The sequence below is a fragment of the Chiloscyllium plagiosum genome, unplaced genomic scaffold (assembly GCF_037043375.1).
Source record: "Chiloscyllium plagiosum isolate Xiang-an unplaced genomic scaffold, Cpla_swu_hap1 HiC_scaffold_5, whole genome shotgun sequence".
NCBI classification, from domain to species: domain Eukaryota; kingdom Metazoa; phylum Chordata; class Chondrichthyes; order Orectolobiformes; family Hemiscylliidae; genus Chiloscyllium; species Chiloscyllium plagiosum.
In genome coordinates this window covers 87,207,153-87,234,246 of record NW_028270143.1, presented here as the reverse complement: position 1 = coordinate 87,234,246, position 27,094 = coordinate 87,207,153, and the positions used below count along the sequence as shown (strand labels likewise).

General features: G+C 41.5%; 1 protein-coding gene across 10 annotated transcripts in view; it reads right to left on the bottom strand.

Moving 5' to 3' along the window:
- LOC122550039 (sickle tail protein) overlaps window positions 1-27,094 on the bottom strand; it is a 720,789-nt gene that overhangs the window by 185,464 nt on the left and 508,231 nt on the right. For 7 of the 10 annotated variants that reach the window (XM_043690462.2, XM_087987428.1, XM_087987424.1 and 4 more), the window contains exons 3-4: window positions 16,490-16,570; window positions 12,474-12,669 (exon numbers count right to left, since the gene is read on the bottom strand). In XM_043690462.2, the coding sequence (XP_043546397.2) occupies window positions 12,474-12,669; window positions 16,490-16,570 (277 nt within the window). The remainder of the gene's footprint in view (window positions 1-12,473; window positions 12,670-16,489; window positions 16,571-27,094) is intronic. The other 3 variants (XM_087987425.1, XM_087987429.1, XM_043690464.2) reach the window with 1 other exon arrangement.

Here is a 27,094-nt window from a genome sequence, read left to right as displayed (position 1 = left end):
CCTGAAGCGTGGAGAGATAAGCTACAGGAGGGTGGAGTAGGGAGAAAGTAGCATAGAGTACAATAGGTGAGTGGGGGAGGGGATGAAGGTGATAGGTCAGGGAGGAGAGGGTGGAGTGGATAGGTGGAAAAGGAGATAGACAGGTAGGACAAGTCATGGGGACAGTGCTGAGCTGGAAGTTTGGAACTAGGGTGAGGTGGGGGAAGGGGAAATGAGGAAACTGTTGAAGTCCACATTGATGCCCTGGGGCTGAAGTGTTCCGAGGCAGAAGATGAGGCGTTCTTCCTCCAGGCATTTGGTGGTAAGGGAGCGGTGGTGAAGGAGGCCCAGGACCTCCATGTCCTCAGCAGAGTGGGAGGGGGAGTTGAAATGTTGGGCCACGGGGTGGTGTGGTTGATTGGTGCGGGTGTCCCAGAGATGTTCCCTAAAGCGTTCTGCTAGGAGGCACCCAGTCTCCCCAATGTAGAGGAGACTGCATCGGGAGCAACAGATACGATAAATGATATTAGTGGATGTGCAGGTAAAACTCTGATGGATGTGGAAGGCTCTTTTAGGGCCTTGGATAGAGGTGAGCAAGGAGGTGTGGGCGCAGGTTTTACAGTTCCTGCGGTGGCAGGGGAAAGTGCCAGGATGGGAGGGTGGGTTGTAAGGGGACGTGGACCTGACCAGGTAGTCACGGAGGGAACAGTCTTTGCGGAAGGCAGCAAGAGGTGGGGAGGGAAATATATCCCTAGTGGTGGGGTCTTTTTGGAGGTGGCGGAAATGTCGGCGGATGATTTGGTTTATGCGAAGGTTGGTAGGGTGGAAGGTGAGCACCAGGGGCGTTCTGTCCTTGTTACGGTTGGAGGGGTGGGGTCTGAGGGCGGAGGTGCAGGATGTGGACGAGATGCGTTGGAGGGCATCTTTAACCATGTGGGAAGGGAAATTGCGGTCTCTAAAGAAGGAGGCCATCTGGTGTGTTCTGTGGTGGAACTGGTCCTCCTGGGAGCAGATATGGCGGAGGCAGAGGAACTGGGTAATGGGATTTTTGCAAGAGGTAGGGTGGGAAGAGGTGTAATCCAGGTAGCTGTGGGAGTCAGTGGGGTTTGTAAAAAAATGTCACTGTCAAGTCGGTCATCATTAATGGAGATGGAGGTGTCCAGGAAGGGGAGGGAGGTGTCAGAGATGGTCCAGGTAAATTTAAGGTCAGGGTGGAATGTGGTGGTGAAGTTGATGAAATGCTCAACCTCCTTGCGGGAGCACGAGGTGGCGCCAATGCAGTCATTAATGTAGCGGAGGAAGAGGTGGGGAGTGGTGCCGGTGTAATTACGGAAGATCAACTGTTATACGTAGCCAACAAAGAGACAGGCATAGCTGGGGCCCATACGTGTGCCCATGGCTACCCATTTGGTCTGGAGGAAGTGGGAGGATTCGAAGGAGAAATTGTTAAGGTGAGGACTAGTTCGGCCAAACGAATGAGCGTGTCGGCGGAAGGGTATTGTTGGGGACGTCTGGAGAGGAACAAAATGAGGGCTTGGAGGCCCTGGTCATGGCGGATGGAGGTGTAGAGGGATTGGATATCCATGATGAAGATGAGGCGTTGGGGGCCGGGGAAACGGAAGTCTTGGAGGAGGTGGAGGGCATGGGTGGTGTCTCGAACGTACGTGGGAAGTTCCTGGACTGGGAGGGGGGGGGAGGGGGGGAGGAATAGGACAGTGTCGAGGTAAGTAGAGATGAGTTCAGTGGGACAGGAGCATGCTGAGACAGTGGGTCGGCCAGGGTGGTCAGGCTTGTGAATCTTGGGAAGGAGGTAGAACCGGGCAGTGCGGGGTTCCCGGACTATGAGGTTGGAAGCTGTGGGTGGGAGATCTCCTGAGGTGATGAGGTTCTGTATGGTCTGGGAGATGATGGTTTGGTGATGGGTTCATGGTCGAGAGGGCAGTAGGAAGAGGTGTCCTCGAGTTGGCGTTTGGCTTCAGCGGTGTAGAGGTCAGTGCGCCAGACTACCCCTGCACCTCCTTTATCCGCTGGCTTGATGGTGAGGTTGGGATTGGAGCAGAGGGATTGGAGGGCTGCGCGTTATGAGGGTGAGGTTGGAGTGGGGGAGGGGGTAGACAGGTTGAGACGGTTAATGTCCCAGTGACAGTTGGAAATGAAGAGGTCAAGAGCAGGTATTAGGCCAACGCGGGGTGTCCAGGTGGATGCAGTGTGTTGGAGGTGGGCGAAGGGGTCCCCGGAAGGTGGGCGGGAATCCTGATTGTGTACGTAAGCTCGGAGGCGGAGGCGACAGAAGAATTGTTCGATGTCACAGCGTGTATTAAATTCATTAATGCGTGGACAAAGGGGGATGAAGGCGAGTCCTTTTCTGAGGACTGATCGTTCGTCCTCAGTGAGGGGGAGGTCTGGAGGGATGGTGAAAACTCGGCAGGGTTGGGATCTGGTGTGGGTGTGGAGCTGGGAGTGGGGGCGGAGCCAGTAACTGGAGTGGGTGTGGCGGTGGGGGGAATGGGGGTGGAGTTCCCCTCGGGGTTCTGGAGGGTGGGGATAGTGACTGAGGTCTGTGGGAGGTGTGTCAGCAGAACGCAGGTGAGTGGCGCTGGTGGGGCAGAAGTGGTGGTGACGTCACTGAGCGTGTGGCATCAGCGATGATGTGAGGGGCGGAAGTGATGTCACGTGTGATGCATGAGGAATTGAGAGGGGTGGAAGTGGTTGTGGGAGTGGTCATGATGGGTGCGAAAGTGACAATCAGCGTGGGGGTGGCAGCTGCATCAGCCACATGGCTAATGGAGTCTGAGTAGTTTCCGAGGCCAGGGGAATCTTCTGGAATATTTGAGGAACGCTGGTTATGGAGGTGGGTAGATAAAATTTTGTTGTACTTATAGTTTTTGATGTTTGAGATGGAATTGAAACACTGTTTGTGGAGAATATGAATTCTCCTGAGGATGTAGTACAGAGTGGGTCCTTTACAATTCTGGGAGAGTGTGGCCCTCAGCTGAGGCAGGGATGACTGTAGAGAGGTCAAGTGCTGGCACATTGCTGCAAGCGTGGAGCGGAGGATCTTGAAGGAGAACCATTGCTGGTGTTTTTGAATCTGTTTGTCCTGTTCAGGTCCAAACTCTGCTGGATTAAAGGTGGTCCGGAGTCCATGTGGGATGAGTTGGTTACAGAGGCAGGCACTGAGGAAGCAAATGTGGCTGTGATAGCGAGTTTGTTTCACGACATGGTTGAAGAGCTTCAGGGCGGAGAAAGTGACCTGGGAGTTGCAGTGGGAGAGGGACTCCCTGAGATTCTTGTAGAGAGAGGAGGAAAACTTCTTCAAGGCAGGCATCCTTGCAAGAGGATTCGCAGTAGGGTTAAAATCAACGAGGTAAAAACAATGACTGCAGATGCTGGAAACCAGATTCTGGATTAGTGGTGCTGGAAGAGCACAGCAGTTCAGGCAGCATCCAAGTAGCAGCGAAATCAACGTTTCGGGCAAAAGCCCTTCATCAGGAATAAAGGCAGAGAGCCTGAAGCGTGGAGAGATAAGCTAGAGGAGGGTGGGGAGAAAGTAGCAGAGTACAATAGGTGAGTGGGGGAAGGGATGAAGGTGATAGGTCAGGGAGGAGGGGGTGGAGTGGATAGGTGGCAAAGGAGATAGGCAGGTAGGACAAGTCCGGACAAGTCATGGGGACAGAGCTGAGCTGGAAGTTTGGAACTAGGGTGAGGTGGGAGAAGGGGAAAATGAGGAAACTGTTGAAGTCCACCTTAATGCCCTGGGGTTGAAGTGTTCCGAGGCGGAAGATGAGGCGTTCTTCCTCCAGGCGTTTGGTGGTGAGGGAGCGGCGGTGAAGGAGGCCCAGGACCTCAATGTCCTCGGCAGAGTGGGAGGGGCTACAGGGCAGTGTGGGTGTCCCAGAGATGTTCCCTAATGCGATCTGCTAGGAAGCGCCCAGTCTCCCCAATGTAGAGGAGACCGCATCGGGAGCAACGAATACAATAAATGATATTAGTGGATGTGCAGGTAAAACTTTGATGGATGTGGAAGGCTCCTTTAGGGCCTTGGATAGAGGTGAGTGAGGAGGTGTGGGTGCAGGTTTTGCAGTTCCTGCGGTGATTAGATTAGATTAGATTACAGTGTGGAAACAGGCCCTTCGGCCCAACAAGTCCACACTGACCCGCCGAAGCGAAACCCACCAATACCCCTACCCCTACATTTACCCCTTACCCAACACTACAGGCAATTTAGTATGGCCAATTCACCTGACCCTGCACATCTTTGGATGGTGGGAGGAAACCGGAGCACCCGGAGGAAACCCACACAGACACGGGGAGAACATGCAAACTCCACACAGTCAGTCGCCTGAGGCGGGAATTGAACCCGGGTCTCTGGCGCTGTGAGGCAGCAGTGCTAACCACTGTGCCACCGTGCCGCCCCCGGTGGCAGGGGAAGGTGCCAGGTTGGGAGGGTGGGTGGACTTGACCAGGTAGTCACGGACGGAACGGTCTTTGCAGAAGACGGAAAGGGGTGGGGAGGGAAATATATCCCTGGTGGTGGGATCTTTTTGGAGGTGGCGGAAATGTCAGCGGATTATTTGGTTTATGCGAAGGTTGGTAGGGTGGAAGATGAGCACCAGGGGCGTTCTGTCCTTGTGATGATTGGAGGGGTGGGGTCTGAGGGCGGAGGTGCGGGATGTGGACCAGTGTCAAATAAGCAGACTGCTTTGTCCTGGATGGTGTCAAGCTTTGAGTGTATTGTTGAAATTACACTTATCCAGTCAAATGGGGATTATTCCGTCACACTTCTGACTTGTGCCTTGTAAGTGGTGGACTGGTTTTGGTGAGTCAGGATTCTGGAGTATCTAACCTGCTACTGAAGCCTGAGTAGGTATATGGCAAGTCCAGTTCAGTTCCTGGTCAATGGTAACTCCCAGTGATGTTGATAATGAGTGTTTCAGTGACAAACATTATTGAATATCGAGACAATGGTTAGGTTTTTTGTTGTTGGAGATGGTCATTGTCTGACACTTCCTTAACATTTGTCAGCCCAGGCCTGAATAGTGTCCAAGGCTTGCTGTATTTGGATATGGATTTGAGGAGTTGCAATTGGAAATTATCCAATCAACTAATAACCTTCTAACCTTACGATGCAAAGAAAGTTATTAAAGCAACTAAATGTGTTTGGGACCAAACATTATCCTAAGAAGCCTCTGCAGTCACCTTACAGAGTTGAGATGACTAACTTCCAACAAACACTACCATCTTCCTTTGTGCCAGGTATTACTCCACCTAGTAACTTTTCTTCTTTTTTTCCTTTGACTCCAGTTTTGAAAAGGTGTTTTATGTCACACTTGGTCAAATATGCCTTTAATGCCAAGGACAGTCACCGTCACCTCCCATCTGGAGTTTAGCTATTTGGTCCATATTTGAACGAAAGCAGTAATGAGGTCCTGAAGCCAGAGGCTCTGTAGCATATTCGTTTATAGTCTGGATTCTGCCTGAGTCACAGGCTTTGAGAGCTTGAAAAAGGTCAGGTTACTGCTGCTGTCTGCATTTACTTTTAAGACTTGTTTTGATCATTTCCTCAGTGCCACTTGATGGACGTTTGTAATTCCAGACTCTGGTTGAAGGAGTAGGAGTTTTGCAATGACTTTCCATTTTGCAGGAAATTGGGAAACCTCTCTGTAGTTACTACAATCAGGTTTTGTCCCCTTTCTTGAAGATAACAACAATTATGATGTCACATTGACCTATAGTTATGCTGAACTCCTTCCAGATAAGAGGAAAGAAGCCATGTATCTATGCAAAGATTCCATGTCAGGATTCCACCTGATCAATGGCCTTGACCTTTCTAAGCGCTCAGGTGGTCTTTTTAATGTCATTCAGCTTTCATGAATGGAGCACTGAGTTTTCACAAACAGCTTCACTAAGCCAGAACTGCCATTCAAAATTTTCCAGAGCTCTAATCTTGCTTGGTTGAGCACTCTCATGCTTTTGCTCTCCTTTTGCTAGGCAGAATTCCCTGAAATTCTCTTCTGAGTCACATTGTGGGTGACTTACAGCAGGTGGACTGCAGCAGTTCAAGAAGGCAGCTCACCATCACCACCACTTCAAGAGCAACTAAGGATGGGCTATAAATGCTCTGAGCCAAGAAACCCCAAGTTCGGGCCCCACCTGTTCCAAATACCATCCTTGAACAGGTTTTTTTTAAAATCTAGACTCAATTTACTAATCGTAAATTGATTCAAGCAATGGAACTAGAGAAGTTTCATGAATTGGACAGAATATCGAGATTGAAGATGAAATTGCAACAAAAATTTTATTTTTCCAAGTAAAACCCATACATAGTTTACTAATTGATTTTGTATGTGGAAGGAAGACTTTGTATTTATTATAGGAGAAAGTGAGGACTGCAAATGCTGGAGATCAGAGCTGAAAATGTGTTTCTGGAAAAGTGCAGCAGGTCAGGCAGCATCCAAGGAACAGGAGGATCGACGTTTCGGGCATGAGCCCTTCTTCAGGAATGAGGAAAGTGTGCCAAGCAGGCTAAGATAAAAGGTAGGGAGGAGGGACTTGGGGGAGGGGCATTGGAAATGCGATAGGTCGAAGGAGGTAAAGGTGAGGGCGATAGGCCAGAGTGGGGGTGGAGGCGGAGAGGTCAGGAAGAAGATTGCAGGTTAGGAAGGTGGTGCTGAGTTCAAGGGTTGGGACTGAGACAAGGTGGGGGGAGGGGAAATGAGGAAACTGGAGAAATCTGGGTTCATCTCTTGTGGTTGGAGGGTTCCTAGGCGGAAGATAAGGTGCTCTTCCTCCAGCCGTCGTGTTGCTATGGTCTGGCGATGGAGGAGTCCAAGGACCTGCGTGACCTTGGTGGAGTGGGAGGGGGAGTTGAAATGTTGAGCCACAGGGTGGTTGGGTTGGTTGGTCCGGGTGTCCCAGAGGTGTTCTCTGAAATGTTCCGCAAGTAGGCGGCCTGTCTCCCCAATATAGAGGAGGCCACATCGGGTGCAGCGGATGCAGTAAATGATGTGTGTGGAGGTGCAGGTGAATTTGTGGCGGATATGGAAGGATCCCTTGGGGCCTTGGAGGGAAGTAAGGGGGGGGGAAAAAGGTGTGAGCACAGGTTTTGCATTTGAAATCGCCAGACCAAATCTTCTTCGGACCTCTCCGCCCCCACCCCCACTCCCACTCCAGCCTATCACCCTCACCTTAACCTCCTTCCACCTATCGCATTTCCAACACCCCTCCCCAAAGTCCCTCATCCCTACCTTTTATCTTAGCCTGCTTGCCACACTCTCCTCATTCCTGAAGGGCTCATGCCCGAAACGTCGATTCTCCAGCTTTGTATTTATTATGCCTTTCGTGGCCAATAAGAATGTTAAATTGTTGAGCCAAGAAATAGAAAAGACTTAGGAGTCTTAATAAACTCAGTGACAAAAGCTAATTTGACCAATTAAACCAATGCACAGTTAAACGACATAGTCAAAATAAAAGAAAACATTGGAAGGGCTATGATCAAATTGTATGGTTCTGTCAGATCATACCTTGAATGGTATGTCTCATTTGAGATTGTTGAAACACAAGGGATATGTTTCAATATGCAAGATGTTGCAGAGAGGAGCTGAGGTTGATCAATAATGTCAGAGGCCTGGTTTTTGAGGAAGCACTTGAATAAAAGTTTTAGCTGGAAAGATGGTGGCAATTCTCTTCAAATTTATAATATATAACTTTACTCTTCTGATCTTTTCTGCCATGTGGGCATTCATTGCCCATCCGTAATTGCTCATGAACTGAATAGCTTCCTAGGCCATCTAAGGGAACACTACAGAAATCTCTAATGGATCTAGAGTCACATGTAGGCCAGATCAGGTAAAAGTGGCAGTAAAAGGCATTAGTAAACATGTTTTAAAAAAAAAAACTGTAATTAATAATCAGTTTAATGCTAGCTTGCAATTTCAGATTGTATTTATTCAATATTGCTCTAGGTGTCATGGTGGAATCTTGAACCAATGTCCTCAGATCATTGCCCTCCACCTCTGAATTATTAGTCCAGTGACAGTACCACTATTTCACCAATTGCCCTATTAAAAGTCCAAGACAAGGAGGCAAGTTTGAACTGACTTTAAATAACTAATGTTTAATCTTTAGGGCTATTATTAGGAAGTTCTTACTTAGTGCATGATCAGTATTCAGAGTTGGGCTTCTAGGTACTGGATTTATTTTGGATTTATTCAGTGTACGAGCATCACTAGCAAAGACAGCATTTGCTGATTGAGAATTGAAACTTCTGGAATGAGGGTCAGAGTTGACTTGGATAAAATATTGGCTTAAGGAAGACTTCTCTACCTCCTGATGCTGCCTGGCTTGCTGTGTTCTTCCAGCCCCCTGCCTGTCTATCATAGTAGATGAAAGCAAATAAAATAATTATATCACCAGTTTCTGTTTGTAGATTTTACAGGTTTCAATAATAATAATAAAAAATGAAAAAACATCACCTGGCGCTCTCAAAGAAATGACACCAATGGGCTCAGTTTAACTGTCATACTATGGTTATACGTTTACATTCAATACACATTACTACCTTTTTTAAAAAATATATAGCTTTACCTACATTTTCTGATCCTTTCAAATTCTGAAGTTGAAGACACAGGAAATCAATGCCATAGCCGTTGTTTTGGTGTTGTTTAGACATGTAAAGCTTATTCAAGCACCAAAATCTCAAAAGCTTATTATGTCATAAGACATTGCATTACCTAAAGAAAGTACTTCCTAATTTTACATCTTTTGAAAAGATGTTAAAATATGTATTTGCATTTTGTTGGACCATCTATTTGATATTAGCAAAAACAACTTCAGTTGGAGAAAATCTCCAAGTGCAGGTATTTATGCAATTTCAAAAGTATCCATAGTGAACTCTACAAATTGAGTGCCCCCAATATGAATTGCTCCATGACCGGAGATGTATGCTTTGATGACATGCCCCAAACACTGGAGTTGTGTTAAAACTATCTTCTGCCTGGTCACCTCTTTTCCCCTTTAATACATTCCTTAAAAACTTATTCTTTGATCAAATAACCAGTATCAAAATCATAAGTTGAGAGATTCAACTGACAAATTTTAAAGACGACTCAGCATTTATTCTCATTTTGCATACTGATGTACAGTGATTATCTTTATAATAGGCAATTAAATATTTGCACGTTTTCCTGCTCATCGTGTTAGCATTTCAACAACAGTAAATAGAAAGAGTCATGAAAGGATAAGTATTACATTATTACCTGGAAGCTACTAAAAACAGCATGGCATGAATCAGGCTCACTTCAAATACCACATCGGAATTAGATTTATTTTCAAATGATATTCGATAATGCTATGTAGCACTTTAGGATGTTTTACTACATTAAAATATGCTGAATGTTGCTGCTATTGAGGAAAAACTGCACATTAATCCCAAACATTTAAAAAATAGATTTTAAGACATTACTTCATACTTAGATTCTCTTCATACTTTTTAATTTTAGGAAAAATGTTGAGTTCATTCCCCCAGTGAGTAAGCCAATAATTCAGAAACAGTGAATTAGTGTCAAATCGGTATTAGACCGCATGCCCTAGGAATCAGGCCAAGACTAAACACACTTCACTCAGAATCCTTTAAGAATGAATCCTGTCTCACATACACTTTTTTTCAAAAAAAAAGAGATCCAGGCCTGAAAAATGACAAAAATACTGTAGCCACTAAACTAACCAATTTTCAAGAAAAGAGATTTTTTTTACCACATTTTTAATATCAACATGTATTAATTATTATCCTCGTAACAAGATATATTGCACCCTCAAATAACACTGAGATGTTTCAAGTTCTCTAATTGGGGCCAGAAATTGTGTTTCTCATCTGTATAGAGACATTGTTTGTTTTACCTCTGCATCCTTTCCCAGACCAAACTGCACGTTTTACTAGACAGCATCCCAAGGATGAAAGCCACAACTAATGCCTGTTGATTTCAAAATAAATAATAATCTCAATGTAATGGTGTAATCTAAAGACAGGCAACAATCTAGACTGAGTTTTCTAGACATGAAAATATTCTCTCTTCCATAGTTGCAAGCTCAGACTGCACAGAGGGTTGCCCAGGATAGAGGGGGGTTGGCGGCTGGGGTGGGGAGAATGGGAGTTCGGAGCAACATCAAAAACAAACAGGAGTGGAGCAACTGTCTGTCAAGCATGACCTATACTTTTATAAAGATCATGGCTGATCTACTCAGGTCTCAATTCCTCTTTCAGCCTAGCTCCTCACAGACCTCAATCCCTCGGTACTTCAAAAGGTTACAATTCCATGAGAGTTTGGGTTAAACGCAACATTGCAGTTTAAATCACAGAGAGGTTGTGAGAAAACATATATCCTGAAATTGGATACTTCTCACTCACTTCAGAGTTGTTGGATTCAAAGCAATTCAGTTGAATGATCCCATCTGGAAAGTATCTGTTGACTTTTGCGTACTCACTGCCTCTAGTGAAACATGAAGCTACCCACCCAATTAAACGTTGGAAAATACCTTATGGGTTAATGTGATCTGCTAGCACACTTTTTTAATCTCCAAAGCTGGTTTCAAATCCAACTTAATTTTAAAGTTTAATTTCCCTACATTAGCTACAAAGAATTCAGATGAAATGAGCTTAGCACTTTAGCACCTTACTAAAAAAGGGAAAATTCATATATTCACATCTTGGTTCGAGCATCATTACCACAAATAGTTGGAAAGTTTTTGGAACACCACTTTTCTACATAGTACTTCTATAACAGGAGATTACCGGAGTCATGTCATTAAGTCTCTTGTTATATTTCCCAATAAAAGTCTGCATTTTAATGGAGACAACAGGAGTGTCACCTACTGGCTGGAGAGTTGACAAAAGCCCTGCATGTCTCTTTCAAGACAGGTACACCACATTAAGTGGCCTCTCCACTGCAACAAGAAAAACAAGGGTTTTTATATGACTATCCAATTCATCACCATGTTTATGTAACTTGGAAACAAGACAAACATAACCTCTGAACATTATACACTGTCAGAAGTAGCAGCATTTCATGTTAATCTACCTGCAGCCTTGCTCCTCAATCAGATAGAATTATTATCCTTTTGAATTAATCAGGATACTTGGGGGGTGAGGGGAGAAAGAGAGAGAGGAAGAGACCGTCTTATCTCATTAAAATGACCTCCCCCGCTTCAATTTCACCATAGGACAGGGATTTACTATTGACCAACAAATCTGTTTGTTCAGAAAGTCAAATAAAAAGAGATTAAGTACAACAATTAAACTTGAGAAATGAAGGTCAAAGGCATGTCACAGGTGTCAGTTACCAAGCTTTGCTGTTTTTAGCTCTCCAATGACATCTGACATAAATCAAAAAAGGTTTCACTCCGCATCAGTGTTACACAAGTGTCCTTCCTTCCTTCTCTAAGCAGCCTATATAAAACCCAACACTAAATTTTTCAGAAGGCAGGCAGGTTCATTGGGATAAAAATATAGTCAATTAAATAGGACATTCATGCTTAAAAGTGGAGTGCAAATTTAAGGCATGGAATGGCATGACCAGGAACAGGAACAGTGTAGCACAGTATGAAAATTCAAACTGGATGCAAAAATATTTTGCTATAAAAATTCTCAACTCATTATTACCCACTTTCCCAATTTGTATTTGGTAGTTTTGGTCCAACGTGTTGCTGCCACAACATGTTTGCTCTTTTAGTAAATACTGCAAATAATTAATTTTAATGACTTAAGAATAGGCAATGCCTTCAAAACCTATTACTATAACATACTAACATTAACATCTTTCTTTGATGATTACTTTCAATTGTTGCAATGGACAATACTAAGTCCTAACATTTCAGTTACATTCGGCTTAGATAGTCATAGATCTATAGGGATATGGTTGAACATGTAAGGTGTAATTTTAAGATAATTTTGCAGGTCACAGCAATTATTCTGTCTTGAAATGGATTTTTCTTAATGGACTTCAAGCTTGCCAATATTAATTACAGAAGATATATTCATTTTAAATTATGGTAATACAATTGTTCAAGATTCACATAAAACCAAGCCAAGTTTTACCCACTTAAGATAATAGACCTCTCCAACTTGAATACCATTCACCTTAGAAGGCCTCATTAGCTTTCAAAGAGAAAAAAATGTTGGCATTTCTTTTCACAAAGTACTGTATAGCAGCACAGTAACATTACAGAACTTCTCAATTTGAAGTAAAGAAAACAATGGCATCCATCCATATAAGGTGCAGAATCCAAATTACACCCAATCAGCATTTTGCACAACTTGCATGGAATCTAGTAATACAGCACCCTGTTGGTTTAATCCTGACTTTATGTAACAAAGAATCATTGCAAACATGCAATACAATATTTTCGGCTGTCATGACGAACAGTGGTACATAATTCATCAAGTGGAATGGCAAATAAAAATGCACTACACAGAGTTTGATCAACAAAAGGAACCTTACCCAACGATCTGTCCTTAGTCTGATTAGTTGATCGAACAACTGGTAGACTTGCTCGCAAACGGGTCCCTCTGTTAAAGGTGTTTGACGCTTCTGGTTCCGCCATTGCCTCGAAGGAATCTGCTGAGGCGACAGAGAGATGTTCAGCCTGGTCCCCGAGACCAGGCTGGGAGCTTCTTAAATGTTTTGGGCTTCTACTCTGCAAGAAGATAAACAGGGATTTTTTTTTACATTACTATAAAAGTCATACCACAAAAGATCTTCATGTAACCAAAGTTCAGATTACAAACCTGAAAACAAGACAAGCGCAATTTCTGAATGGCATGCACTGTTAGAAGTAACAGCATTTCATGCTAATCAACCTGCAGCCATACTCTTTATTCAGATTCAATTGAAATATTTTTTGAATGGATACATTTTCACAATAGCCAGACAGCAACTTTGGCAAGGAATGTAGCAGAGTTCAGACCTTACACTAAAATCTGCAACAGCAAATCCATAATCCAGAAGTACCATTACTTAAAAACCAAATGCCCGTCCCCTTTACTGGGATGAATTGGTCTAATGAGTGAAAGGTGAATGTTATAAATACTAGGGAGTATGCTTAGACATTAGTCTATACTCCCCTGTAAGACTAATGCTTGATTGAGCATTTGAATTAACTTTATGAACCGTGAATCTCCAATCGAGGCAAAGGGTCGGTGGAGTGATTGAAATGAGGTCAACCAGGTAGATCACATAGATTTAGATTAGATTAGATTACTTACAGTGTGGAAACAGGCCGTTCGGCCCAACAAGTCCACACCAACCGTCTGAAGAGCAACCCACCCATACCCATTCCCCTACACACCTAACACTACAGGCAATTTAGCATGGCCAATTCACTTAAACTGCACAATTTTGTACTGTGGGAGGAAACCGAAACAAACCCACGCAGACACGGGGAGAATGTGCAAACTCCTGAGGCGGGAATTGGGCAGTGGCAGTGAGAGGCAGCAATGCTAACCACTGTGCCACCGTGCCGCCCACATAGAATAGGAGTTCCCTGATTCAGGGTGTTAACTTGGTCCAATCAGGGAGATCTGGCTAACAGGGATAAACAGGAGCGTTCCTTGGAGAAGGAGCACACGGTGTCCACCAACACCCTGGAGTTGTTCAGGGAGAGATGGGCGCCGCAGGGAGTGGAGTGCATTATTTCTCCCTCCAACTCTATTTTGATTTAGTCCCTACCCTCCCCTTCACTGTTTTGATCACACAGCATTGCCCTTTGATGTGAAGGGCAGTGCTTGTCACTGGCCACTCGAGTGTTTTCCTATCTTCCTGGTGGTGGAAATTGAATAAAAAAAATAAACAGGAGCGTCATAAAGATGTATAAACCTGCTGTCTTTCACTGTCTCTCACCTGCACACACATCATGGGTGCTGGGGAAAATATACGCACTACCACTGTTAGGCGGTAGTGTGGGGGGGGTGACAAAAAAAAAGATATAATTAGGAGATTAAAAAAAAGAAATGTATAAACAGGAGTGTCAGATGTTCTACCCCTCTAGGAGCCGGCTCTAAGGTAGCAGGGGTAATGCACATGGAAGTGAAAGGTGACTTGGTGTTGGGATACTGGCCTTCGAGGAGTTATTTCAGATAGCAAGACTAAATAATAATGGAAAGACATATTTCTACAATCACAAGGCTTTGTTTTCCTGCTCTTTTCATCAAAAGAAACTGAACCATTAAAAAAGAATGGAATAATGAACTACTACATCTGGACATCTCTGAATGCCATTTTGAAAGCTGTTCAACAGATGGTGTGCATGTAGTGCAATTGACCTTGGCTATTATCTTGTTTCTCTATTTTCAGTAAACCATACAATCTCCACTGCCTCAAAGCGTGGCTGAAATAAAAGAAATTATAACAAGGATTATGTCCAACTATATAGTTGACGGAAAGGAACATCACGTGGATATGGGAATAATGAAGGTAAATATAAAATTGGCCAATCTGATTTTGTACAAAAAAGGTAAAGAATTAGAAATTGCAACATAAACCAGCTATGTACTTCTATACAACAGCAAAGAATATGCCAAGGAACTACATCAAAGGCCTGCATAACATTTCACATTTTAAATTCCCTGTCATGTAGTAAATAAATATCATAACCTGAGCTGGCACTTTTGGAAATCAATGTGCTATTCAGCAACTGCATGGACAATCAGATTATTTCTCACATTTAAATTAGTTCATGAAATTTTAAATTGTTCAATTATATTTTCATTATTGTTACACAGCTATTGTGTGTTCCCAAAATAGAGCTTTACAGCTTATTCATATAGGAATAACCTTTCTGAAGGGCAATTCTCTCCACCTTTTACCAGGACTTCAGTGCAAACGATTGTTGTTGCAGAGATTCACAACGGGATAAGAAGTGTACACTTTAAACAAACAGTCACACAACATCACAACATGACAAGTTCTCATTTAAAAGGGTACCTGCCTTGCTCTCAATTATTCTGTAAATACAACGGAGTCAGTGTGGCATGTTCAATCTGTTATGCTTAAGTAATAAATACCCACAACAGTAAGCACAGAAGCGGATGATATACAGGTCTGAGATATTATAGGGGTATTATATAAATGCAAGTTGTTGCTAATAAACTTCAAGACACTTGTCTCAGTCATGAACTAACAAAGGGCCTATCATACTGGCAGTTTGGCATAAACGACCATTAGTTTTTTTTTTGCTGATTTGTAGTGGGGTGGGGGTGGGGAAGAAAGAAATCAGGAATAGAAATTCCAAGCAACAGTATTTTTTATTCAGTATATAGCTCAGTTGACAATTACAGCCTTCAATTCATCACAACCATAGTTGGTGTTAGAAAGTGGACTATTTAATCATTTCCTGTTCAAGATGATCAATGTTGGATACACATAATTGCATCCAACACAAACTGGGAATGGGAAAACCAATTTAAAATATCTTGCCTAGCATGTTACAAATTGTCATTCATTCATCCATCCAGTATTCGTAGAACCCTCAACTACTATTTGCGCCTAAGTAACTTTTAAAGAACGAAATGACTGTGAAAGATGATCATGTTGGTTCAAATAATAACTACAGATTCTAACTGTAAGTTTCACCTGTATGAAAGAAATTGAAGGGGACAGAACAATGATTCAACTGATCTGCTTATAATACATTGCCAAGAAACAATGGCTATTGAAACGAAAATATGGATAGCTCTTAAAACAAATTTTAAAAGTCACTCAAAATCTAACTACTCCTGCGGCTAATCCCCAAAGAAGCAAGCATGTTTAACTCTCACATGCATCTCAACACAAAAATCAGATCACTCATGAGTCATATCATCCATGTTTAGTAGGTTAAATTAGTTAGGACTAAAAAGAGAAAACATAACACTCCTCCTGGATTTGAATTATAGTTTGGAACTACAAAAGGAAGTAAAGATGTGTCAGTCTAAAATATAATATTCCCTGTTTTGGTTCAAAATATACACTTGGCTCCCCCCCTTCCACGCCATTGCTCAAATGACAACACTACGTTGGTGACAAATTTCCTCCAGACCTTGGCTGCTGGTTAGAGCACCAGCATCAGACAATTCCTTCCCATCTTTCAGACTACCACTCAGGGTAATGCCTAGTCCCCATACGGAATGCTAAGCTGACAGCCCAGTTGGAATTTGAGAAATCCACAGGTACAAATCCAAAACTTCTAATCCATGCAAGTTAGTGTCCCAAAGTTAACTGTTTTATCCTTACGTCCAGTTTTAAAACTGAAGTGTTTCAATTTATTTTGCAAAATAAAATCAGACCATTGGAGGCTGTAAGTTAAATTGCCAGACATTAATGTAATCCTGTGGAGCTTACATCAGTCGTTAGGCTCCAATCAGACAAGCAGACAGTTCCAACCCAAAGTGCAATTGTTTTGACAATTTTAAACTGTGTTAGGAGATGCAGGCACACTTACTGTCAACTGAAAGCAAAAAAAAAGGAAATGAAATACTAACTCGCTGAGATATCTCAATTTTCATCAAGAATGTTTGCATATCAAGCTCTGACTGAAGAGAGGCCAACATGCATTGCAAAGTCTGTGATTGACAAAAAGAATAAAAATGAGGGTTAGGCAGAAAAACATTTCTAAAATTAAATCTGAGAAATGAATCCTGTATAAGTGATTTTAAAAATGTAAAATGTAACAAATGCAGAGTGCTTCACATCAGCTTTTTGTACAGCACTTACCTACACACAGTCTCGACTTTTATAAAATTTAGATTCACAACCAAAATACTAAAGTTTTTGTATTGCATTATCAATTCTATTAATTGAACAGGTGAGCACAGAATGTGCTATCTTGAATAAAAACACAAAATGGAACCAAATGCAAAAGTACAAAAATGGAATCAAGAAAGTTATTTTCCCTGAAATACAATCAGAAACTTTTAGGAAATGACATTTCAATATAGAGATGGGCACAACAAACAAAAACTCTCCTTTTGACAATAAGAATTAAAGTTATCCAGCAGAACAGATATTTAAATAAGACATACTCTTCCAGGTCACAAGTCTGTATAAGGAAAATTTAATAAAGCAACAAAATTTCAACACATACTTTTGCAAACTGATGGTTAAGTCAATTAATACAGTGTCTGTGCATGAATAACAAGTTTCCATCAAAATATTACAACAATGACTTTCATGGGAAAAGATATTATTTATATAATTCAGCCTGCATAAGCTTGCACACTTAAAACATATGGTCTATGAACTTTGAATCATGTTTGCATAAAATTAAATAGATGCCTGCAAAAGTCTTTTCTTGAGAACTTTTTCCTCAATGAGAATGATGTCAAGTTCTGAACAGTGTATGGATGACAAATAGTGTTACAACCAATACATTGATAGATACAATGACAGCAAAGTAACCTTCAGCATGTGATGCGGACTGTCTTTCAAAATGCATTCACTTGGTTAATCATCCTACCTGCCTTGAGAACGTGATGATCTTTGTTCTAAAGCTGGATATAACCGAACAACTTGCTCAGCCTCAGCGGGCAGTAAAAAGCCAAACAAATTTGATTTGATTTATTGTTATCACGTACTGAGATACAGTGAAAAGAATTGTTTTGCATTCTAACCATACAAATCATACCTTACATAAATACATAGGGTAATAGAACAGAATGTAGGATATAGTGCTACAGCTAGAGAGCAGGTCTACTCCAATAAAGGAGGTCTGTTCACAAGTCTGAAAACAGATGGGAAGAAGCTGTTCTTGAATCTCTCAGTTGAACATATTCATGTGGAACTCTACAAGCCTGCAGTCTTTCACATGTTAACAAAATAAGTCATGTATACCCTCCATATGTAGTCTGGTTTAAGTATATAGTCCAGTTGATGCAACATTTTTTTGTCACTTCACACCAGAAATATCAGTTTTATATAAAAAAAAAGCAATTTAAAAAACAAACGATGCAAATGTATAGTTAACCAAAAACAAAAAAAATGCCAGAGATCACAACAGGTCAGGCAGCATTCTATGGAGAAAAGCAAGCTAATGTTTCAAGACTTAATTACTCTTCTTCAGAGCTGTGATCTCCAGCGTTTTTGGTTTTCATTCAGATTCCAGCACGTGTAATAATGTGCACCTGCATAGTTAACTAGTTGGGTTTCTGATCAATTAGCATAACCACTCAACTACCATACCACTTTCAACATCATGCTCTTTAGAGGATGATAAGCTCTGACTCAACTTAATTACACATTTCTTTAAATGCAATACATTAAGAATAGGAGTGGACAATTCACCCCATGAGTCTGCTCTGCCATTTAATTAGTTCACAGCTGATTAATATCACAAATCTACCTATTACCTTGACATCCAGCAAAAAGAAAGAACTTAGCCTTAAAATGTCAGAGCAAATTTCTTGGCAATTGCACAAATTTCATCATTCAGGATACTTCTAATCATTCCTGTTTGTGCATGTTTGTCAGATGAGAGTAATTCGAAGAAACTTGTGAATAGATCAACTGAAAACTTGTTTAAAAATTGATTCAGTATAAAATAACCCAGCAATGTATTTTTGTATTGAAATGGCAGGCAGGAAAAGCCCATCTAATCCATTTCCTTGCCTGCTGTACACCTGTGATGGACAGAACAAACAACCAGTCACCGCCATCACTGCCCCATTCCTCCCCCCACCCCCCCCCCCGCCCATGCCAGTTCTCATACCATCTGCCAGGAGAGACAAAAGAAAAACCCAAAGTCAACATTCATTTGCTTGCAGAATGTTTGCACAACATAGGGACATTAGCAAAAGAATTGTGTTATTATGGTTAACAACAGAATCAGAGCTACATGACAGGTAGAATAATCTGCAAGTACAGGATGTTCATAATGCTACAGTACTTTTGTCAGATATGCAAACAAACAATGCATGGTTTCATAATATAAAAATGGCGGATAAATCATCAGGAGCTGATGTAATGTATCCCAGAAAGTCATGGGAAGTAAAGGAGGAAATTACGAGACCCCTCACAGAAATATTTGCACTATAGATGAGGTGTCCGATAACTGGAGGGTGGCTAATGTTATAGCTTTAAGTATGACTGCAAAGAGAAACTGGAGAACTGTAGACCTACGAGTCTGACTGGCTATGGGTAAATTGAGAGAGGTGATTATAAAAGATAGCATTTACGGACATTTAGACAGGCAAAAATTGATTAGGGATAGTCAGCATAGTTTTTGGTAAGGAAAATCATGTCTTACAAATTTGATTGAGTTTGTGAGGAAGTTACCAAAAAAGATTGATGATGGCAGAGCAGAAGATGTTGTTTATTGGATTTTAGTAATGCCTTAGACAAGGTTCTGCATGTTAGTTTAATTACTAAAGTTGAGTCAAATTGGATTCAGGGTGAGCTTGCCAATTGGATACATAATTGGCTTAACGACAGAAGACCGTAATGGTGGGGGATTGCTTTTCAGACTGGGGGCCTGTGACCAGCAATATTCCACAGCGACTGGTTCTGGGTCCACTTTTGTTTCTCATTTATATAAATGATGTGGATGAGAACACAGAAGTCATGGTTTGCAAGTGTGCAGATGGCAAGGTATAGTAGACAGTGAAGAAGATTTAAGAATACAGAGGGATCTTGATTAAGTGGGTCAATAGATTAAAAAAAGGCAGATAAAATTTAATCTAGATAAATGCAAAGCAATGCATTTTGACAAATAAACAAGGGTAGAGCTTATACAATTAATGGTAGAGCCTTTGGTAATGTTGTAGAACAGAGGTAGTAGGGGTGTAGGTGCATAATACTTTGAAGTTTCCATCACATTTAGACAAGGTGGTTAAAAAGGAATTTGGCACAGCTGCCTTCATTGCCCAGTCCTTTGAGTACAGTTGTGAAAGTCATGTTGAGGTTGTACAGGACATTGGTGAGGCCTCTTCTGGAATACTGTGTCCAGTTCTGGTTGCCCAGTTATAGGAAGGATATTATCAAGCTGCAGAGGCTTTAGAAGAGACTTACCAAGATGCTGCCGGGTATGGAAAGTTTGAGTTATAAAGAAATGTTGGATAGGCTGGGACTTTTTCCACTGGAGAGTAGGAGGTTGAGAGGCAACCTTATTAGATGTTTATAAAATAATGAGAGGTATAGATAGAGTTGAAGGTGAGAGGAGAGAGATTTAACTTTGCTTGTTGTCTGTATGGGGTCTTTCAAGTTCATTAGCTGCTGTTTTAGTGTGTTTGGTGGGTTTGTGGGCTACCATGATGCCAAGAGGTCTGAGTAGTTTGGCAATCATTTCTGAGATGTCTTTGATGTAGGGGGAAAGTGGCTAGGGTTTCTGGATGCATTTTGTCTGCTTGTTGAGGTTTGCTGCCAAGATATTGGTGGATTGTGCGCTCATTGGGTACCCGTTCTTTTTGAATATGCTGTATAGGTGATTTGCCTCTGCTCTTTGTAGTTCCTCTGTGCTGCAGTGTGTGGTGGCTCATTGAAATAATGGTCTAATGCAGCTTTATTTGTGGGTATCGGGATGATTGCTTCTGTAGTTCAGTATTTGGTCCACGTGTTGTTTTCCTGTAGATGCTGGTTTGAAGTTCCCCATTGGCTGTTCGCTCTACTGTGACATCTAGGAATGGCAGTGTATTGTTGGTTTCCTCTTTAGAAAATTTTATGCCAATAAAGGATATTATTGATGGTCCTGAAGGTTTCCTCTAATTTGTTTTGTTTAATGACAACAAAAGTTTTATCAACATAGCAAACCCAAAGTTTGGATGGTTGGCAGAGCTGTTTGTTAGAGTCTCTGTCTTAATGCTTCTGCTAAGAACCCTGATAATCGGTGATCCCATGGGTGTTCTGTTGGTTTGTCTGTAGGTTTTGTTGTTGAAGGTGAAGTGGGTAGTAAGGCATAAGTCCACTAGCTTGATGATATTGTCCTTGCTGATAAAGTTGGTGGTGTTTGGTGTATGTGTCTTTGGTTCAAGTGTTTTAGTCTTTGGTGTAGCTCTTTGGCTAAGCTGAACATTGGTGCTCCAGGTAGTGAGACTATGGGTCTGAGGGGGGCTCCTGGTTTCTGAATTTTGGGTAATCCATAGAAGCGTGGTGTGTTGGATCTGTCTAATTCCATTTTTGGGAAGCCTATCTTATTTATTTTGAGTAGGGCTGTAATTTAGTTCCCTAGCTGTGGGGTCAAGTCTATCATCACCTGTTGGTAAATGTTCATATCTGCAAGCAGTGCATTTGCTTTCTCAATGTAGTCTCTTTGGTTTAAAATAGTTGTCAAGTTTCCTTTGTTCGCAGGTAGGATAACAATGTTTTTATCTTATTTGAGTCCTTCTAGTGCTTTCCTTTGTCTGGAGTGTGTTTCCTTCCTTTTTACTGGGTCTGTTGTCTGTTGTCACTCACTCACTCACTCAGGGATCCATCTCCAGATATCGTTTCTCCTCCTCCCCCAACCCCATCTCTTCACTGGCATAAACACACACCATTTCCCTGCTGCCTTCAGTTCTGAAGTAGAGCACTGGATCGAAACATTAACTTTCTCCACAGATGCTGGGTTTCTCCAATTTGTTTTTCTAAAAACAGATCTCAAATAACGAATTCACTACATTGAAAATAATACAGCACTTAAATGATGTTTGATGGTGTGAATACACATTACACTCACATTTCACAATGTTCCAGACTCCACTGCAGGATTCCAATTCATTGCCAGACTTATAATTCTGGTGTGCTTTCAAGAGGTTTCCAGAACACTACATCGCTAGTCACAACATGCAAATGAGGAGCAGAGATAAGTCATTTGGCCCTTTGAGACATTCAAAAGCATCATGGCTGACCTGTTGACTTTCAAAATTCACAGTCTCATTTATCTCTGATAACCTTTGATTCTTCTGCCTAACAAGAATCTAGCTCAGCATTGAAAATATTCAATTACCCTGCTTCCACTGCCTTCAGAGGCAGAATACAGAGGAACCTCAATTATCCAAATTTCTGATTACCCAAAGCTGATCTCAAGGTCCTGATGGAAACACCTCTTCGATATAATGTTTCTAACACTGATTGCACTTTTTTGTTTACAATGATTTCTGCTTCCTGAAATGCTGCTGAGAACAGTCCTGGACATCGATGGGAACTCAGGCACCATCTCCAAATGTCAGACTACCTGTCCCCCCCTCTCTCCCCACACTTTCCATGGACTTCTACACAAGGGTTTACCCTAAACCACCCCTCCGCAGATAATCTCGCTAACATAATCTTGTGCAGGGCAAAGGTGGAAGTTGTCAAAAAGTTGAAGTAAAAAAAGTGTGTCTGTGTGTGTTATTTTGAGACTCTCCGCTCAAAAGGCAGCAGCCATCTCACAGTTGGTGTCCAATGCGGGAAGGCCGGGGGGGGGGCTGGCAGCGGGAGCACACGGGGAGCAGGGTTGGACATATTGCGGGCAGACTCCATTCAAGCTGTGGTCTCTACTTATATTTGGATGCGTTTGGAGATTCCTCTGTTGTATCATAGCTTTTCTTGTGCAAGAATCACTCAGACTCGCTGTTAGCGCTCACACATTCTTACTGTCTACTCTAGTATCCCATTCCATCTGTCCATGGATCTCACTTCTTGACCATCATCTTGAATATTTACCCAATGTTTAAATTACCAATAACATTTCTTGGTACTCTCATCCCTCCATGTTCTTGACCCTTATGAAATATATATCCCATGTCCCAATTTAGGCAAATGGCCTTTGGGCAATGATAGCCCTTTCTATGCATTATGACAACTCAGCCAGTCAGTCTGTGATCCATTGTACAGAGAGTCTCAGAATCTGAATAGCTGGTAGGAGGCAGAGTTTATAAGCAATCTCAATTAACCAAGAGAAACAGTTTAATTACCATGTTGGATAATTACTATCTAACCATCACATCCTATTAAAAAGTGCAGTTAAAAAAAATGGAATAAACATAATCCCCTCTCAGGCAGGGATCAATCACCAGCATAGATGATCATTTGCAATCTTTCCCAAAGACTAATTGTTAGGGCAAGTGTTCCTAAAACATTAATCATTACCTCTGATGGTATTTCAGGATGCGATTTTGCAGTCAAGAGTTCCAAGGCAATGACAGCTGCCAAACAGATCAGACTGCACGTTAACAATGGTGAGGTTCCTTTAAATCCTAGTGTTTCTTTCTAATGGAAGGCATGTCTTACATGGACAGAACTTTCAAGACTGATTGCAGTCATGAAAAGGGAGATACTTGTTTCAAAATAAAACATCTGCAATTTAAACAATTTCTACCCTGCTAAAGGTCTCTGTTTCCACTGACATCCCATATTTAGCAACTGAAGCAATTCTGACCACGTCCTCCATCTCCACACATCCCTTTCCTGAAGTCACATGAAGACTGTATCCTCTAATCACCTGAAACAAATCCAACTGCCTGTGCCAGTGCAGTCATTAACTTGCAATTTGATTGATCTAGTAAGATTTTATGCATCATTTCATCCATCACATTACTCTTTGTGAATATTACAACAGAAAGTCTTTTCATGAAGTGAATTTTAAAACTGCAATGTTCATGTTTTCACAGGTCTCTGAACTTGCCATTAGTAAATTTCCCCTCCATGAGTAAGAAACTCAATCTGGACTCAATCCATTGTTCCATTACTTTATTGACGATCACCCTTTTCACCCTTACCATGTTTTGCTGTGGAAAGACTAAATTTTGTTGCAACTTTTTAAAGTGTAAAGTGAAAACATTTGTATTCCACACCATTAGATCAATGACAATGCCTTCATTCAACACATTTCCATTGGAAGCCTTACAGTAGGAGATGGCCACGTCCCCTAATCATTGTTACATTGAGATTAATGCAAAATGTGAACTAAGATAGACCTTCTTTAAACTTCTTAAATTTTCTAAGTTTAGGCAGCACAGCCTTAAGATTGTGTGTAAGAGCACTTCTAGGTGTAAAAACAATGGCACGATTTGTTTTTCCCCACCACCAAATCACACTGATACTTTTCAGTTATTATCCATGACCACTAAAATCACCTGTGCTTCACATTCTGACAAGGGCAAATGTAGATTTTTTTTAAATTAACCTGCTCAGATATGTTACAACAATGCTGCTAAAAACCCTCATCTAGTCCTTGGTCACATCCAGGCTCTACAGATCCAGTACTGTGCTGACCAATCTCCCATCTTCAAACCTCCAAACTGGAGGTCATCAAAAATACCCTGCCTACATCTTAATCATAGCAAGTCCCATTTTACCCTGTGCTTGCTATCTGCCGTGGCTCAACAATTGAGACATTGCTGAACTGTAAGGCAGGTGCAGAGTGGTTAACAAAAGGAATCAACAAATACAGGGTAACCAGGAAAAGAAAAAGTCGTCGGGGTCACAGACAGATCAACCAAAATCTTATTGAACAGCAGAACAGGCTCAAGGGATCAAATATCCTGTTCCTAGCTTGTGTGTGTTCAAGTGTCAAGTGTCTGTCTTTTGAAATAAAAAATTATCCAGAATAAGTTCAAAAGATCCAAACTTGTTATTGATATACTTAACTGATACATACATCAGTAAAATGTTTGAATAAAGTGCCCTTATGTATCTAGTGGAAATCTATAATATTCATTTCATGATTGTTTTCCTTTAATTCATTAAGGATTACATTATATACACATTAGAAAATCTGAAAAATAATCACATCTGGAAATGTTGAGTTTGCACTGTAACAGATGAGCATTTATTAAACTCCAAATGTTACTAAGAAAACAAACAACTTCACACTAAGAATGAAACAATATTATTTCAAAGTGGCAGACTTCTAATTCAGAAAAGTCTCTGAAATTAATGGTAATGTTAACAAATACAAGTGTATTAACTGCACAAGCAAAAACTGAACATACTGGAAATCATTGGAGTAAGAAAATGTGAAATACATATTGAGATAGAAGCAATTTTACAGTTCTGCCCAACATCACAAGTCCCTGTATTTCTGATCAGCGTGCTGCATCTTAGTGACATATTTGAGGTGCCAAGATTTTCCACATGCCTGCAGACAATATTCAGATCCTCCTCTTCATCACTTCTTGCTCATTTCACTCCAAAAAGTCACGATGCTTTACTGACATGCCTTACTGGACAAGTAGAAGTTTCTGCTAATTAAATATTGGGAAGACTGATTTTTTTCAGTCCACATCAGAAACTCATTTCCACAGCTCTTGAAACGGAGGATTAATCAGGCTATTTACAATCTTGGTAGTATTATATCTGACTTTGCAGAGGTCCTGACTACATACCTGTGAGGAACTGCCCTGTCTCAAAACACCTGTTGCTCTCATTTATACCTTTGCTCATCAACTTTACTTCTGGCTGATCAGAGCCAGTCTTCAAGTTATGATTGTCCAAACCTCCACTGTTAAATCTTTTTTAAAATTCTTTCATGGGTGTTGTTGGTTAGACTAGCATTTGTTCCCATACCTATTTGCCTTGAGGCCTTCAGTGGCCTTCTTGAACTGCTGCAGTCCATGTGCTGTAATGCCATTACCAAGTGACACAGAAGGAACAGCAATAGATTTCCAAGCCAGGTGAATGGCCAGAATGGGAAATAAACAGATGGTGGTGTTGCCATGTATCTGCTGCCTTTGTCTTAAATGGTAGCAGTTGAGTTGGAACGCTATCTAAAAAGCTCTTTGGTGAATGTCTGCAGTGAATTCACAGACAGCACATTAATATTTTAATTCTCACTAAGTTTCACATTCCTATTACTCCCACGATCGCTTACGTACATGGGTTTTCAGTCAAGCAGCACCTAATTTGACAAAGTATCTGCGTTGAGGAGTGTGGTGCTGGAAAAGCACAGCTAGTCATGCAGCATCTGAGGAGGAGAATTGACATTGAGCATAATCCCTTCAATATTCCTGATGAAGAGTTTATGCCCAAAACACCAATTCTCCTGCTCCTCAGATGCTGTCTGACCAGCTGTGCTTTTCCAGCACCACACTCTTCAACTCTGATCTCCAGCACCTGCAGTCCTCACTTTCTCCAAAGTATCTGTGTTGCCAAATCCAAAAGTGCCAGGATTTGTTAAATCATTTTTAGATAAAAAAAGGTAATATAAATGTAATTCAGATGAACTAAAAAAAAATCCACTGGTGACAAGCGGGTGCGTGTGTGGTAGGGAAGCAGGGAAAGGCATGCAGTAGCTTGAGTTAGAAATTGTGAACAGGGACTGGGAGATGGGCTAATTTGTGCTTCCTCTCAAATCTTACAAAATTCACAACTTCCACTCCAGAATGTTTGACCTTCATGTGAAGCAGTCTCCAGTGGTCCTTTTCAAGAAAGCTGGATTAGTCATCATTAGTTGGCACAAAGGGACCGACCAGATACAGCACATAGCCTGTACCACAGAAATCCAATTAGGATTCAAAGCATGGCATAGAATTCATTTAAATATGGAAAGGTGTCTACTGTACATAGTGTTCATTTTTAAAAGTCAGCATGAAAATTGTGTCACAAACATTGGGCTTCCATGGTGCCCTAATTGCTAATCTTCCCTTGGTAGGTGCATTCAGCCAGTATCCAGTATCCCATAAGTATCATTGAAAGCAGACTGTTGAATAAAACTTCATTGTTTACAGTGCTGAAAAAAACTGGTTCTTCCTTTGGTAACTTTACTTGTTGCTGTCTCAGACAAGTGTTTTGACTACAAAAAAAAATTGTCAGTGCAGATTAATGAGGTTCTCCTGGCTCGCATGCGCCAGTGTTCTGAAATAGACTTACCAAACAAAGATGCCAGAGAGAAAAAAAAAGTCACAAGAAAGAGAAAAAGGGCACAAAACAAGAACACACTGCCCAAATGGCCCACATTTGTAATTATACAAGACCCCTTTCATCCTTCATTTAATTCTAACGTATACTTCAATCTGCATAGCTTTCACTTCAGTCTAAATAGGATATCAACCTGGAAGAAGTAAATTCAATATTCTAAATTGCTCTGCATAAAGGATGTTGTACAAAGGCTTCAAGAGTCTGGAGAAACCTTATGTCGTCGTCATGGGGCTGCAAATCACTGAACATAAACAGCATACAAGAGGCAATAATTGTTTTTT